The sequence below is a fragment of the Triticum dicoccoides genome, chromosome 2B (genome assembly GCF_002162155.2).
Source record: "Triticum dicoccoides isolate Atlit2015 ecotype Zavitan chromosome 2B, WEW_v2.0, whole genome shotgun sequence".
NCBI lineage: Eukaryota > Viridiplantae > Streptophyta > Magnoliopsida > Poales > Poaceae > Triticum > Triticum dicoccoides.
In genome coordinates this window covers 477,825,125-477,840,163 of record NC_041383.1, presented here as the reverse complement: position 1 = coordinate 477,840,163, position 15,039 = coordinate 477,825,125, and the positions used below count along the sequence as shown (strand labels likewise).

The 15,039-nt window shown below is 46.3% G+C and overlaps 2 protein-coding genes and 1 non-coding gene across 4 annotated transcripts; 1 reads left to right on the top strand and 2 right to left on the bottom strand.

The window, feature by feature from the left end:
- Positions 1 to 1,249: 1,249 nt before the first annotated feature.
- Positions 1,250 to 9,287, top strand: LOC119364336 (mitogen-activated protein kinase kinase kinase 3-like). Of its 2 annotated transcripts, none has more exons than XM_037629796.1 (11): positions 1,250 to 1,695; positions 2,523 to 3,089; positions 3,576 to 3,663; positions 3,772 to 3,834; positions 5,084 to 5,244; positions 5,327 to 5,402; positions 5,924 to 5,983; positions 6,085 to 6,192; positions 6,282 to 6,518; positions 8,469 to 8,581; positions 8,668 to 9,287. In XM_037629796.1, exons 1-11 carry the CDS (start codon positions 1,343 to 1,345, stop codon positions 8,909 to 8,911), a joined length of 2,070 nt encoding a protein of 689 aa, XP_037485693.1. In that variant the 5' UTR covers positions 1,250 to 1,342; the 3' UTR covers positions 8,912 to 9,287. The 2 variants fall into 2 exon arrangements, with proteins under 2 accessions (XP_037485693.1, XP_037485694.1); XM_037629797.1 differs by having other exon boundaries at positions 1,252 to 1,695; positions 8,671 to 9,287.
- Positions 9,288 to 11,641: 2,354 nt separating this feature from the next.
- Positions 11,642 to 11,714, bottom strand: TRNAF-GAA. Its single transcript has one exon. It is a non-coding gene; the product is annotated as a tRNA-Phe (tRNA).
- Positions 11,715 to 11,834: 120 nt separating this feature from the next.
- Positions 11,835 to 14,215, bottom strand: LOC119364335 (U-box domain-containing protein 26-like). Its single transcript, XM_037629795.1, has one exon. The coding sequence runs from the start codon at positions 13,228 to 13,230 to the stop codon at positions 12,028 to 12,030; it is 1,203 nt and encodes a 400-aa protein (XP_037485692.1). The 5' UTR covers positions 13,231 to 14,215; the 3' UTR covers positions 11,835 to 12,027.
- Between the last annotated feature and the right edge of the window lie 824 nt (positions 14,216 to 15,039).

Sequence of the window (15,039 nt, the reverse complement as noted above, 5' to 3'; positions counted from 1 at the left end):
TAAGTCCTATCTTGCACAGAAATATCATTATGTTCCTATAAACTAAAGGGCCCCAAAGATTTCGTTTTTTTATAAAATTCCTGTAAACTAGAGAAAACCTTATATAAATTCATTTGTACTCTCGTTGTTTTAGGCTCCAACGACATGCACACAACTCAAAACGGTAGCCATTCAATCTTCAGTTTTCCAGTCCAAGTTAATAATTGCGTGGCACGTGAATTCCTACTCGAAGATTAGATTCCAAGGATGATGGTTAAAAACACATGATAGCCGTGCATATATAGGACCCTTGACTACATGCGCCATTAACGGACTAGATCATCCTACCTTTTTTCTTGCTAAGAGCATTTATAGTGGTCTATATCCTTGCTTGTGGCATTTTAAAAATTTGAGAAATCAACACTTTCTTTTGAATGTGAGTACATAGGCACATACACTCACCCCTATGAACACATTATTGTGCACCTTATCCCTATGAACACATCCGAGATACTGAGCCGGCACATCATCTTGACATTGACAAAATCTCCATAAATACCGTCGTAGTTAATGGAAACGTTTCCTCTCCCTGAATGCGCGTAGTCAAAAATCCCAAAATAAATTCAACAAAATAGGGCCACCAATGTCAAGGCTAAGACTTGAATACCCAACTATCTAGACTACACTTTGATACACTGTGTCTGTATGTGCTTGTACTCCAGTACAGTAGTTAACTTGCGGTTGGGTGACACGTCAGCGCGTCTCCTACCCACCGTCACCTTTCCCGTGCCCCACCAAACTTCCGGCGAGCGCCACCACTATCCATCCACGAAGATTCCACACGGGAGCCAGGAAAGGAGACGCACGTACGCGCGCGCGCGCTCACGATCACGCACCCTGACCCCACATGCAGCCGCCCGGCAGGCACCGTCGCAAGCCGCCGCGGGCAACCATCGGATCCGAGAAGCGAAACCTCCCCCGGCATCAGCACCATTCGCCCACTGACAGCACGGACCAGAGCACCGGGACCCAGTCGTCAGCGATTTCCACCCCATCAGCCGCACGTGGACCCGCGGCGTCGCCGTCGCGGCAGCTGCCTGCCACCCACTCGCAGGCAGTAACTTCCCACGCATCCCGCGATATCCATTTCTTTTTCTCTCCGAAAAAATATCCCCCCCACTTTTGTCTACTCCACCACTCTTCTTTCTCCTCCTCCTCCTCCCCCCCTCGCCTAAAGCGTCGTCGTCGCGTCGGCTCCTACCCCGCGCCTTCCTCGCTCGCTCGCGCGCGCCTGCCCCCCTCCCCCTCCCCACCGCTCCGGCTCGACGGCACGCTCGGCGCCGACGGGGCCCCACCTACCGCGATGCCTGTGCCAGGCTGGTTTCGCGGCAAATTGAGGTCCAGGTCCAAGCCCAAGCCCGGCGCCGCGGCCGTCTCCTCCGCCGCCTCCTCCCCCTCGCGCAAGTCCGTCGACCTCGACTACCCGTCCCCGTCCCCGTCCCCGACCCCCCGGGCGCGGGAGAAGGCCCGCAGCCTCGACTCGCCGGCCGCGCGCCATGGCCGGGGCGGCGCCGAGTTCCAGTACAAGCTCCCGGTGCCCGTGATTAGCCCGGACCCACTATGCGAGGAGGCCACGGATGTGGCGGGCTGCTCTTCGGCCTCGGGCTCCAGCGTGTGCTCTTCGCCGGATGACGCGCCGGATCACCACGTGTCTAGGTATGCGGCTGATCGCCCGATGGTTATGGCTTACCTGCGAATTTGCTGCAGCCTGGAGTCTGCTGCCCTGCTCACCCGTTCAATTTTCACGTTTGGGGTGAAGTTGAAGCTGAATTTGGGGTGACACTGTGATTGAATTTGGGGGAATTGCGGCTTACTCGAAAGGTAGAGGCGTCAGGTTTAGTGTGAATGGTTAGTGGTCTTAGCAACTTTTAATAGGGAAATTCGAGTCAAAATGCAGAGTTAGAGACTCGGAGCCAACAGTGTGACTTCGCACCAACTTCTCCTGTTGACCTCTTCCGTGGTCGTTGCACTTCTACAATTGTAAGCCACTTCATTTGTTTTTGGGTAAAATATGTACACCTAGTCCTAGGCGGGGTGACTACGGATGCCAAGGCGTTTTATGATTTGTGATTGAAGAAATATTCGGAAAAAAGGCTGAACAACTTTACGTTTTAGTTGGAATGCAGATTATTCTGCTAACATATTGTTTATGCTTGCAGTTCTTTTTGATGTTTATGGGTAAATATCCTTTGAGTTCTGCACTCAATATGCTTCTATTCTAGTTCCAAGATCATATCTTCTGATTTGGTTACTTCAATTAGTGCGTTCTTTTATACTCCTCCCGTCCCAAAATTCTTGTCTTAGATTAGTCTAGATACGGATGTATCTAATACTAAAACGTGACTTGATACATCCGTATTTATACATATATAAGACAAGAATTTTGGGACGGAGGGAGTACTTTGTTTGGTATTGATATGTTCATTTCCAAATGATGTTTATACGTCTGTTGATGGTTCTTTGTTGCTTGGCATAATCTCCAGGTCCATGGATCCAATTGCTTTTGCCAAGGGAAGAGATATGGCATCTGACACAGCTATGATCTTAAATGAAGACAAACACTTCATGTCATGTAGTATGCCACGGGAGCATCACAAGTTCTTTGAGGCGAATGTTTCTAACATGAGGGCTCTTCATGTGCATAATAACGATGATCCTTCAACTAGCGAAGCCAGTTGTTCACGTGGCAGAATGTTGACTGAAGATATATTTGGTCCAAGAACGAGAAGCCCATCCCCTGGCCGAAAAGCCCATGCCTTTGCTGTGAATAATGTACATTCAAAAGAATTCGGGTTTAGCCCCAGGTCACCATTGAAAATGAGTGAGGGTTTGAGAAGCCCGCCTCATCCCTTGCCTCTTCCTCCAGCTCCCGGTGCTTGCCCACCTCTACCTCCATCTCCCACTGCTTGTTCACCTCTTCCTCCATCTCCCACTGCTTGCTCGCCTCTTCCTACATCTCCTACTGCTTGCTCACAGTCCCAATCACGGTGGAAAAAGGGGAAACTATTAGGGAGTGGAACATTTGGCCAGGTTTACCTTGGATTTAACAGGTATCATGGTTTTTTCATGTGTTCGTATCATTGCGATTTGATTATCATATGGAACTCAATGCATTAATGTCTTATTATATGCTACAAAACCTATAGAAAAGTATGGGATGTGCTAAATTGTTCAATATTCCAGTAGATGCCTTTATAAGTTGACATATGAGATTATGTAGCATCTACTCCCTCCGTTCGGAATTACTTGTCTCGGAAATGGATGTATCTAGAACGAAAATATGTCTAGATACATCCATTTCTGCGACAAGTAATTCCGAACGGTCTAGATACATCCATTTCTGCGACAAGTAATTCCGAACGGAGGGAGTAGCTCTCAAGGGATCATGCCTAATGTATATGTACTTAGCACACTGTTGTTTCGCTCGAATTTTCTGATGTCAAATTGTTTATATTGATTGAATGTCTTGGGGTGTTGCCTAAATGTTTGGGAAGGCAGTCTGTACAAGAACTCTTATCTCACTACCAATTATGCAGTGAAAATGGGCAGTTTTGCGCGATTAAGGAAGTGCAAGTAATTTCAGATGATCCACATTCGAAAGAACGACTCAAGCAACTGAATCAGGTTGATTATCTTATTCAGTTAACTTACTTGTCTTTCTACGCACCGCAACGGTATTTTCCTTACCTGTTTAATTGACTGAACAACATGTTATTCTTTCCGTATTAACAGGAAATAGACATGCTTAAGAAAGCATCGCACCCGAACGTTGTGCAATACTATGATAGTGATATGGTAAGTTCTATTTGATAAACCGTCTGCTCTGTCTGTGTGCAGCCATATTCGAATAATTATTTGCTCTTTGGATCCATCCAAATTTTTGATGGGATGGGCTCGTGAGAGAAAATAATGCCAAGTTTATAAAGTTCAATGAAAATTAATGATGTGGGCATTAAGGTCTCATGCACATAGAGGTAAAGTCAAGTCGGTGGGAAATTCAGTTTACTAAAGTTCACAAATGATGAATTTTATCCATAATGAAAGGTTCTTTCTGTTGCTACTGGCATTGCTCACAAAATGATGCCTTGTCTCGTAACACATATTGTGGAAATGTTGCATATATACACACAAAAATATGATAACAGGATCCACCTACGCATAAAACTACATTAACCATGCGGTAGTTAGGTTGCCTTTATACAAACATATGATATCTAAAAATGGTTAAATGAAATGATTTCATTCTGCAAAAACGATTTCATAGCTTATATGTTGCTTAGAGTTGCTGTTTTGACAAGGGCCTTGTGTGTAGATGCACATAAAAAAATGCCAGGTTACTCATTCTCACAAGGTTCACCAGGATTTTACGCTTAATGCTACCAAAGAAATGCTTGGCAATATATACACGCGCTGTAGCAATTTCCTGAATTTCTGTCCTTTGATGCACCCACAGTGACTTGTTTGACGGGAAGTTTGTGGAATTTATTCAGTAGTTTGGGAGGCTATGGAACCAATGATATAAATTCGTTGTATATCTACATGTACAAGTATAAGCATGTATGGGAGGAGAAGACCTGCAATATTCACTCATAATACAGATTCTCCAGTCTACTTCTTTAATGTTGGCAAAACTGCCACCAAATCCTAAGGGGTTAAATGCACTGGTTTTAGAATATCAGGGGTTGGTGTGATAGCTGGTTTTGTAGTTCATGAGGCAAAATTAGACACACCATCAAAGTTCAAGGTAATATGGAGTTCTTCAAAAACATTGATTGTAATTTATGTAGGCACGCTAATTGCTTTACCCGGATTATTTGACTCCCATCCACCTCTTTGGACATGCTTCTGTTTGACTTAAAGTATTTTGTTGCTTTTCCTCTCACCTGGCTTGCATATGTTTTACTCCATTTTTCTTCCTGTACTCTTCTCTCCTGGAAGGAATTTATATGATTTTGCTCTTTAGTGGTTATCAGCTTTTATTGGAAGTACATTGCCAAGTAATTGCCTGTGTTTAGACTTTCTAACCGTGTGCCTTCTCTTACAGACTGATGAGACCCTTTCAATTTATCTTGAGTATGTTTCTGGGGGCTCAATTCATAAGTTACTTAGGGAGTATGGCCCTTTTAAGGAACCTGTGATTCGCAGTTATACTGGTCAAATTCTCGCTGGTCTTGCGTATTTGCATGCGAAGAACACTGTCCACAGGTAGTATACAGCTTGTATAACTTCTACACATTACATAGGTAGTACAATAGAATAATTGATTGATACTAATTTTTCATGGCAGAGATATTAAAGGAGCAAACATACTTGTTGGCCCTAATGGTGATGTTAAACTTGCCGACTTTGGCATGGCTAAGCATGTATGCAGTTTTCCCTTTCTGCTCCCTTCCCTACGTCCATTCTCTGTGCGTAGCACTATGTTAAAAAAAAGTCTCATCTGTAAGATAGCAATCCTAGGTATTCTATTTTTAAAGAGCAGAAATACTAATGGGCACATTTTTGCTGGGAAGGAGTTCCGAGCGAATGTCCTTACAGCCGCTTGATCAAAATCAAGAGTGACATTTAAAAAAAAGTCACACTGCATTTGCTGGCAATTCTTCCCTACACATGGCAATTTTTCCTTCCGTACATGGCAAGTCCCTAACAAATGCATGACGTTTTTAGTTGTGTTGGCATGGCAGCTTTGGCGTTTGCTGGCAATTTCTCTCCCAGAGAACGTTTGCCAGATATTCGCGTCCTTTAAAGAGATAGTTGTGGTCTTTGTTAATACTACCATATGAGCCTTGGCCCAAACATGCATATACAACGAAAACACAAATTCTACACTGTATCTTCTTCTCCCCCTCCAAGCCCGTTTATCTCATTTGTTGTGTTCAAGCAGATATCATCTTTTGCTGAAATACGCTCTTTCAAAGGAAGTCCTTACTGGATGGCTCCTGAGGTGAGCTGCCTCCTTTCTTTACACTAAACCTTGAAACCGTATTCTTCATTGCTAATTGTACCCTTGTCAGTAAAGCTCTACTCAATATTGAAAACATGCAGGTTATTATGAACAGCAAAGGTTACAATCTAGCTGTTGACATTTGGAGTTTGGGATGTACAATTATTGAGATGGCAACGGCAAGACCTCCTTGGCACCAGTATGAAGGGGTATGCTTCTAAGTTGCAACTGTATTTCTGTTTCAATGTAGCCGTGACAAATTCAGGCTGACTCAATCTTCTCCAATCTGGCCTTGTAGGTAGCTGCAATATTTAAGATTGCAAACAGTAAAGATACACCTGAAATCCCAGATATTTTTTCTGAGGATGGGAGAAGTTTTTTGAAACTATGCTTAAAACGTAATCCAGCATCTCGCGCCACCGCAAGTCAGTTGATGGACCATCCTTTTGTTCAGGACCATCCAGCAGTAAGAGCAGCAAAAGACAGTGCATTGAGAAATGCATTTTCTGCTCCAGCAGATGTGAAGCATACAATGGTATAGTTAGTCCATAAACTCACTTCTTAAGTATGTGTTTGTTCTCTGGCCTTTTTCCCAATAAGAAGATAGAGGACTTTTACGGTACATCAAATCGATGTGAGCTGTCCATTTTTAGGAATCTAATGGTCATATTAGTTTATACTAGTGCGTAAAACCTGAGTAGCGGAGGATGGTAGTGCTGATTTCAGGGTCAAAACTGGAAGAGTTCAACAAATTGCGTGGCTCATACGGTAATTCCAAGAATGAAAAATGCTAGACCATTGTGTGGTAACTCTATAGACCTAGGTCTTATTCTGGTTGGATGGATGAACAATGGAAGGTGGGTCTCCGCGGCAACGACGGCTGCCGCCTGCAGGGGAAGAGCAGACTCGTGCAAGCACGCCGGCAGCCAGCGGCGAACTCATGCAGAAGTTTTGATACCAATCGTGTGACTGGACGGAGTGGACCTTTATCAGCCCATCAAACCTTATGCCCTTGATCCTTTCATGTAAAAAATAAAACAGTCCGATGTTTAAAGTAGAAAGTGTCCAATAAAAGCAATAGTTTGATGAGTCTTATTATACTATTACCACCGTCCCAAATTACTTGTCTTAGGTTTGTCTAGATACGGATGTATCTAACACAAAACTTGTCTAGATACATCTCTATCTAGACAAATCATAGACAAATAATTCGGGACGGAGGGAGTACCATTTTGTTTGTAGTAGAAGTTACTGTAAAAAAAAGCCAAAGAGAGGGTCACTTATTTTTCGAGAAAACGCAAAGGATTTGCGCTTCATTGCATTGAAAAGATGGGGGGGATTACAGTCCTCCTAGGAGGCTAGTGTTACAAGGGTCAGGTTCCCCTTCAGTGGACATCCCAGGATGTGGGCAGGACAATCCTGAGCCCCTGTGCCCCGGCTTGTGCCCAGTTTTTGGCCTCGGCCTTAATCCTATCCACTAAAGCTTCTACAGAGGGTCGCGCATTTTCAAAGACGCATTCGTTCCGTTGCTTCCATATCATCCATGGGATGAGCATGGCGATGGACTGCAGGCCTTTGCGCAGCGCGTGGGGCGTCTGCCCTTTTGTTCTCTGCCACCAGTCCATGAGCGTCGGTTCGTTGTGCGGTGGCTGTGGAGGAATGCGTGTCCAGTCCAGGATGGCGTGCCAGATTGCCTGGAGAATGGGCAGGCCAGGAGCAGGTGCTGAATTGTCTCCGGTGCCTGATCACACATGAGGCACCTTGGGTGGTGTTGCAGGCTGTGGCGCGCGAGCCGTGTCGCCGTCCAGCAACGGTCCTGGTTGGCAAGCCAGTGGAAGAACCGAACACGCGGCGGTGCCCAACTCCTCCATGTCAGTTTCCATGAGGGGCACCTCGTGGACCCATGGAACGTCGCGGCATAGCAAGATTGTGCCGTGTAAGTACCGCTGGCCGTCCACCTCCAGCGCAATCGGTCAGGCTCGTGCGTGAGAGAGACGTGCTGCACGGCCTGCCATAGCTTCAGGTATTGCCCAATCTTGTGGATCCCAAGCATCCCTTGGATGTCTCGTGCCCATGTGTTGCCCATTAGGCCCTCCGGCACCATTCTTGATTTGCGTCGCCGCTTGGGGAAGAGAGGGTCAATTATTATAGTGACCCACTGACATGAGTGCTTGACATTTGCATGAACTATTGAATTTACTTGGACTCAGTCTGGACCAATTTAAGAAATAGCTAGAAGCACTATTCTGTTTTTTTTGTCATTGTATGCAACACCAGATCAACTTTGTGGGGTTTTTGGCTTAGTTTCATAAAAGATCCTATTATGTCTGCTCTAAACGAGTTCATGAGTAATCTGTGACTTCTTTTTTGTAAAGTTCATTGCATGATTGTTGTTATTCAAGGAAAAAGGTATCATTGTTTGCTCCATTTATGCTATCTGTTCTCTGAAAGCTCACACTCCTTATGCTGCCCTCTCTCGTTGCAGTCTAACAGGGAGTTGCCATCACGAAGAAGTATTACTCCCCTAAGGGATATAGGTGTGAGTGCGCGAGATTTTACCGGATTTTCTACAACTGTCCCTTCACCCCGTACCTCGAGGTACTTAAATACTTCGCGTCCATCCTCATTTTCACCCTTCTCGTAACATCATATTTTTGTTAACAAAAAATATGTATATGCTTTAGCAGCCCTATTCCTGTGAGAACAAACATGTCTCTACCGGTGTCCCCCTGCTCAAGCCCACTGAGGCAATTTAAGCAGTCCAACTGGAGCTGCTTGCCGTCTCCGCCCCACCCAATGCTCTCGTCTGGTGCTGCGGCTTACAATTCATCAAGCTACGCGCTGAATCAGGCACGACGGATGCCGGATCCCTGGCAGGATGGCTCCTTGAAACTCCATAGTCCTTACGGTTCTCCAAAAAGGTTCTAAGGGTCTTTTGTGGAGCTTCAGCATGAAAAATGCACCCATAACATGGTAGATGCTCAGAGTTGTTCTGTCTGCAGCCTCTTGTAGCTTTGTGTTGCGGCACCGGTCTGATTTACTGTACAGTCGAAAAGGGTTCTCGAGGAAAGAGGATGTATCATGAAGATCTGTATATATATATAGGCCGTTATATCATGATGTAAATCAATACAAACCCTTATAGCAATAGGGTTGTAAACTCGCCAGTTTGCGCAAGCTCACAGTTGTTGTTAGGAGGGATCGTCGACTTTCGTGTCAGATATTGGAAATTTAGCTGGCTAATGTTCATGGTAAAACATTGGAGAAAAAGTGAATGTATATATTATGAAATCGTGTGGGTGCATCTTTCCTGTAACCGAGAACATGGTTTTTTGGATGCATCGAGCTGATGTTCGCATTCAAGTCGAAAGCCAATGACATAAAGTTGCAAAGAAAAATCCGGAGGACAGTTGTTTCTTTCTTGACAGTTATGGCACACACATAATCCTTGACCAAAGTTTCTTGCATTTTTCATTTGATGCAACCACACAACTTTTGTTGCACATCCATACGCTTTCAATTCCTCTAGGATCCAACATGTCATGATATTCTTATGTTTTTAGAATTCTGTGAACCAAAAACACCCTGCAAATTTGCCTTGAACATATTCTTTTAGAAGCTAGTGCACCGATAATTACAAATTTTGTTTCTTTGTTATTTTATTTAAAGACAGGCTTGGTGTAGTGGTGAAGTACTTCCCACCAAGAGCTCCTTTGGTTTGACAGAGCTTCATTGCATTGCACTGTGCATGTGTAGGGTAAGGCTTGCCTCGTATAATCCTTCCTCAGACTCAGCTAGTATGTAAGTTTCTAGCACTGGTCTGTCCTTTTACTATTATATTTAAGGTAAAATTTATGGGTTAAAACAATAAGAATGCTAGAATTTTAGCTAGCTAGTACTAGAGCCTCTTTGATTCACATGGTTTCAAAAATAAAGAACACATGAATAGAAAAAACACGGGAATTGCAACATCATTCCCACTTGAATTTTACGGGATTAAATTGGCAGTGAAGTGTTTTTGTCTGCAAAGGAAAAACAAGGGACTCTTTGCAAGTGGAGGGAAAATTTCCTTTGAAATGTAGTGCACATAAATCTTTGGAAATGTTTCTGTAGATTTCAATCATCCGAATCAAACAACCCACATATAGTAGTAAAATTCCTAAGGATTTCAATCCTTCACAACTCCTATGAAATCCTTATAATAAAACAAACCTCTAGTGCCAGTTTGCTTTATAGTATTTCAAACAAAAAGGAGTTCGAAAAAAAAGGGGTAGGGTGTCATGGCATTGAAATCCATCGATACATAGAAAATAATGAAAGTTTGGTTTCACCACAGAAAATTCTGCGAGAGTTACCACTTCTTGCAACTAAAGGTCGTTCATAGGTAAAGTTTCTATGGATTGCAATCCTCTACCGCCCCCTAGATTCTGAAGTGGCATGGTGAGCGCGTGTGCATGTGCATCTTCAACAAATAGTGAAGATCTAGATCTTCCTAGAATAGGACGTTTGCGACCATGCAAGCAACGTTAGTACTTTGAGTGCATTAAACTCACAAACTTACAAGCGTTTCCAATGGAGAGACTTTAATGTTTTCTTCTCGACATTTTGCGATGAAAAACCTAAACTTTTTGACTTTGTTTTTTTGCGTGAGTGCGTCTTTGGGAAAAGATAAGGACTAGGTTTATGCCAATATGTTTGTGTGCATCCATGTGTGTGGGAAAACTCTATTTTGGTTACTATGGATGCAATAAAAGGATGATTTGCATTCAAACTTCTTATTTGCGACGAATTTGAGGACACTCGACATCAAACTTACAAGAGTATGCTAAAAAGTTTCAAATGAATGTCTATCATGTTATTTTTGGGGGAAAAATCGCCACTATATAAAAGTTACTATCCACACCTTTTGTATTGACAATTTTGTTTTTTTGGCCCTAGAGTAGCTCAAAATTTTCCTCCGCGAAACTTTTCACACTAGTGTAATATATTATCATGTTTGATTTCGAAAAGTTTCAAGATTCTTTTGGCTATTTTTAGATTTTTGACTCTTTTTGAAATTTCTATTTTTTTCCAGTTCAGGTCCATTGGGACCAAAGACCCTCTGGGTGTTTCCGAATAACTATATGGTTAAAAATTAATATGAATTGCTGAGTGTAGACTTTTTTTTTGAGAATACACTATAGACAGCAGGCGGTTATATATACGCGGATACACTCATCCCTACGAATGAGACCCTACCCCTATAAGCACTTCCGAGAGACTGAGCCGGCATATTATCTTGAGACTGACAAAGTCACCACAGACGCCTCGTAATCGACGGGAACGTCTCCTCCCACTGAACGCATATTGTCGGAAATCCTGAAATAAATTCAGGAATAATGCGAGCACCAGAACTTGGACCTTGATAGGTTGGGGATACCATCTACCCTCCCAACCATCCAACTACAGATTGGTTCGTGATGAGTCTAGATTCTGAAATGGCGGGGTGTTAGTTAAAACATTAGTTTGTAGCTCATGTGATAAAAAAAAACTCGGGAGATAGAGTACATCTTTAGATTTTCAAAAAGTGCTTGGTTTTCCTTTCGCAGCTCGGAAATCAACAGCAAAATCTTGAAACAATATTGAATGATTTCGAGGACTAAATTAGAAAAAAATGAATGCGGTGAGCGTGGATCGAACACGCGACCTTCAGATCTTCAGTCTGACGCTCTCCCAACTGAGCTATCCCCGCTAATATGCTTTCTACTTTGTATTTACCGTAGATAAATGGTAGACAACTTAGTTTGACAATTTTCCCAGGTTAATTAATGCAACTCCTGCATCGCAGTTTCCAGTAGCAAAACAGTTGGAATCAAAAGAATCGCCACAATACATCCGGATAATTTAATCTCTCAATTGACGCCTGCAGCTTCACAGAATTGCCACTACATAAGTTTTGCACGCTATTGAATACCATGACATTGGCAGACATTCTTGACGCAGAAACTTACAGCTTACAAGAACATCTAAATCCTCGCTAACTCTAATGAGTACCCGGCTCTGGTTCACCTGGATTTGAGCAGCTTCAGCAGCGCCCTCGCCTTGGCCTTAGCCCTGGCGCCGCACTGGCTCTGGAGCAGCAGCAGCAGCTGCGTCACCACCCCGGCGCCCACCGCCTCGCTCCGCGCCGCCCGCGACTCCCTGCACACGGCCAGCAGCGCCGCCGCCGCGTGCTCGCTCCCGTCGTTGCTCGACGACATCATGAACACGTGCCTCACGAGAATCCGCGTCGCGCCGGGTGCGCGCGCCACCGCCCTGCGGCCGGCCTCCGTCTCCGCCAGCGCCTCCACCGCCGCCAGCGCGCTGGACACGGCGCCGCCGCCCTTGCCGTACGCCCACCACGACAGGTGCCTGAAGAGCGCGCCGACCGCGCCGTGATGGATGGCGCTGCCCCGCGCCGGCTCGGCGGCGCAGACCGCGGCGATCGCGCGGACCGCGGCCTCCGAGGCGCGCGCGTCCGTGGCCGGGCCGGCGTGCTGCTGCAGGAGCGGCAGGAGCGCCTGCCACACGCGCGGCGAGGCGGCCACGACGAGCGCCAGGTCCCGCGTCGCCGCGGCCGTGGCGACGGTCTCGAGGAGGCGGCACAGGCCTGCCTTGGCCCGGCCGCTGCCTCGCCCCAGCAGCCGGACGAAGGACGCCAGGTTGTCCTCCTTCTTGAGCATGTTGAGGCAGTCGAGCTGCGGCGCAGCGGCGTTGGACGGCATGAGGCTGAGCGCGCACTGCAGCGCGAGCTCCTCCGCCTCCGCGTGGCGCTCCGCTGGCGCGGCCGGCGCGGCGTGGAAGACGAGCGGCAGGAGCACGCACAGGAACCCCAGCTGCAGCATGCACGCGCGGCCGACGTCGGACTCGGACGCCAGCGCCAAGACCTTCTTGAGCGCGCCGATCTTGGCGGCGACGGAGGTGGCGTCGGACTGGAGGCAACGCTTGAGCGCCGCAAGCGATGGATCGTCGTCCGCCGACTCCGGGAGGCTGTGGTCGGTGGCGGCGGAGAGCCAGCGCTCGATGAGGTGGCGCAGGGTGCGGTTGGGCACGAGCACGGTGGTGTCGCCGTCGCCGAGGGCCTGCATTGTGACGGGGCAGGTGCGGTGGCCGTCGGCGAGCCACCGCTCGATGCATTGACGGTCGTACGTCTGCCCCGTGCACAGCGTCACCGGGTCCGTGAAGATGTCGAGGCTGATCGGACACCGGAACAGGTGCGGCACGCTCATCTTCGGCACCCTCAGGCAGAGATCAACACGAATCCAGCAAGAAATGGAAGAAGCTACGACGCCCACACAAGAGCACGAACCCAGCAAGAAATGCCTTTGTCCAAGCAGGAAAAAGAGAAAAACAAACCACTCCACTCATACCAACCAAGAACTCATCAAGAAAACCCCCAAAAGATGGCAAACAAATCTGCAGCTCCGGCCGATCGGTGGAGAAGCCCTTGTAGGCCGCGATCGACTTATTTCGAGGAATGCGGTCACACAGAAAGCTTTCTTTAAACTCGTTGGAGGTTGGAGGCACTCACTCCCAGTCCCATGCCACTCCCATCAAGAATCCATGGCGATGTAATGTAATGGCAGCAGACGAAACCCGTGAAGTGACCGCAGCAGGGTCGGTCGTCACTGCGCGAGATGCTGGCCCCGGCCCCGGCCCCTATGGCCGTACTTGATGCAGATGATGGGCACAAGGCTGGCCAAAGAACAGGAGTCGCAGCAGCACAAGTGTCGCAGGCAGTACTGGATATGGATATGGGCTCCCTCTCTGTCTCTCTGTCTGGGAGGAGAGAGAGAGAGAGGAGGGAGAGGAGGAGCGAGGAGGACGAGAGAGGAGGAGGTGTGTGCGACGGTCATGACAAGATAAAGGCAGCCGCAGCGGCCGGAGAACTTTCTCTTTTGGTGATAGTCTTTGAAAGGGATTGGTCTGGTGATTGGACCAGTACGCCATGAGCGAGGAAAGTTGAATACTGGAAGGAAACATGGGGGCGGTCAGAGTTGGGGACCGGCCGGAATGCAATGTGCAGCTTGGAACGGCCAACTTGAGATGAGAGGCTGCAGCATTTTAAAATGGATTTATAAGCCTGTTCTGCCTGCAATTTGACTGCTGTTTTGCATATCCTGCAGCTTGCAAGGTCCGGAGAAATTTACGGGCCAAAGGATATCAACTTCTGAATTATACTGGGAAATGGGACAGGCCCAAACAGGGCTAGTGTATATGTATAATGGGTCAATGTTTCTATTTTTATCTGTGAGGTAAATCTCTTTGGTGTTACTGTCTACATGTGTGTGGCGTGGTACTGTTTGCCAACTGTGGACTATTCTGAATTCTCAACTCTTCGGTAGTAAACTTTTCCTCCCTACATGGATCAGGATTGTTCCATTTGCAGAGCATAGATTGCAGTACATTTAATGACTGTTATTTGTGTATGCTATAATGACCTCAAATTGACATTATGACAGAAACAGGACTAATCCGTTAGATCCTCCCTTTCCCATTCATTTTCGGTGAATCTGAATTTGTACTCCATTGTATCATTGTATTAATCGCCAAGAACAGTATGTTTTGGTCCAGTTTGTCAGAAAATGTTGCGATAGCAGCAACAGTTGTGCTGCAGCTCCACGACAGAGAGAGAGAATCTTTCTTAACAAGACAAAGATCAGTATACTAAAGTATGATCTGCACAGTTGAAACTAAGAAACTCCATCGGCTCCTCGAGCGACCCACTAAGAGTAAACAATGCAATTCCGTAGGTGCTAATGGCAGCTTAATGCGGCTATGACAGTGCAAAAGTCTTGGGTTACACTAGACTTTTAGGCTGTGTAGCCTGTAATGGCCAGCAGGATTGCCAGAATTAAGGGCCTCTCTAGGGCTAGGCTAGGATGGTGCCCTTGATGCGCTGATGATCATATGAGACGGGATCTAAATGAGACAAGCCAGAGGGCATGAGCACTAGTACAGTTGTCACTAGACATGTTCATTATGTAATTGCTCTTTTTGTCCTAAGGACAAAAAAAATATTGTAATACGTATATCAT

Coding starts and splice junctions, on each gene's coding strand:
- LOC119364336 (XM_037629796.1), top strand. CDS start 1,343: ATGCCTGTGCCAGGCTGGTTTCGCGGCAAATTGAGGTCCAGGTCCAAG. Junction 1,696..2,522: donor CCGGATCACCACGTGTCTAG/GTATGCGGCTGA, acceptor CATAATCTCCAG/GTCCATGGATCCAATTGCTT. Junction 8,582..8,667: donor CCTTCACCCCGTACCTCGAG/GTACTTAAATAC, acceptor TATATGCTTTAG/CAGCCCTATTCCTGTGAGAA.
- LOC119364335 (XM_037629795.1), bottom strand. CDS start 13,230: ATGAGCGTGCCGCACCTGTTCCGGTGTCCGATCAGCCTCGACATCTTC.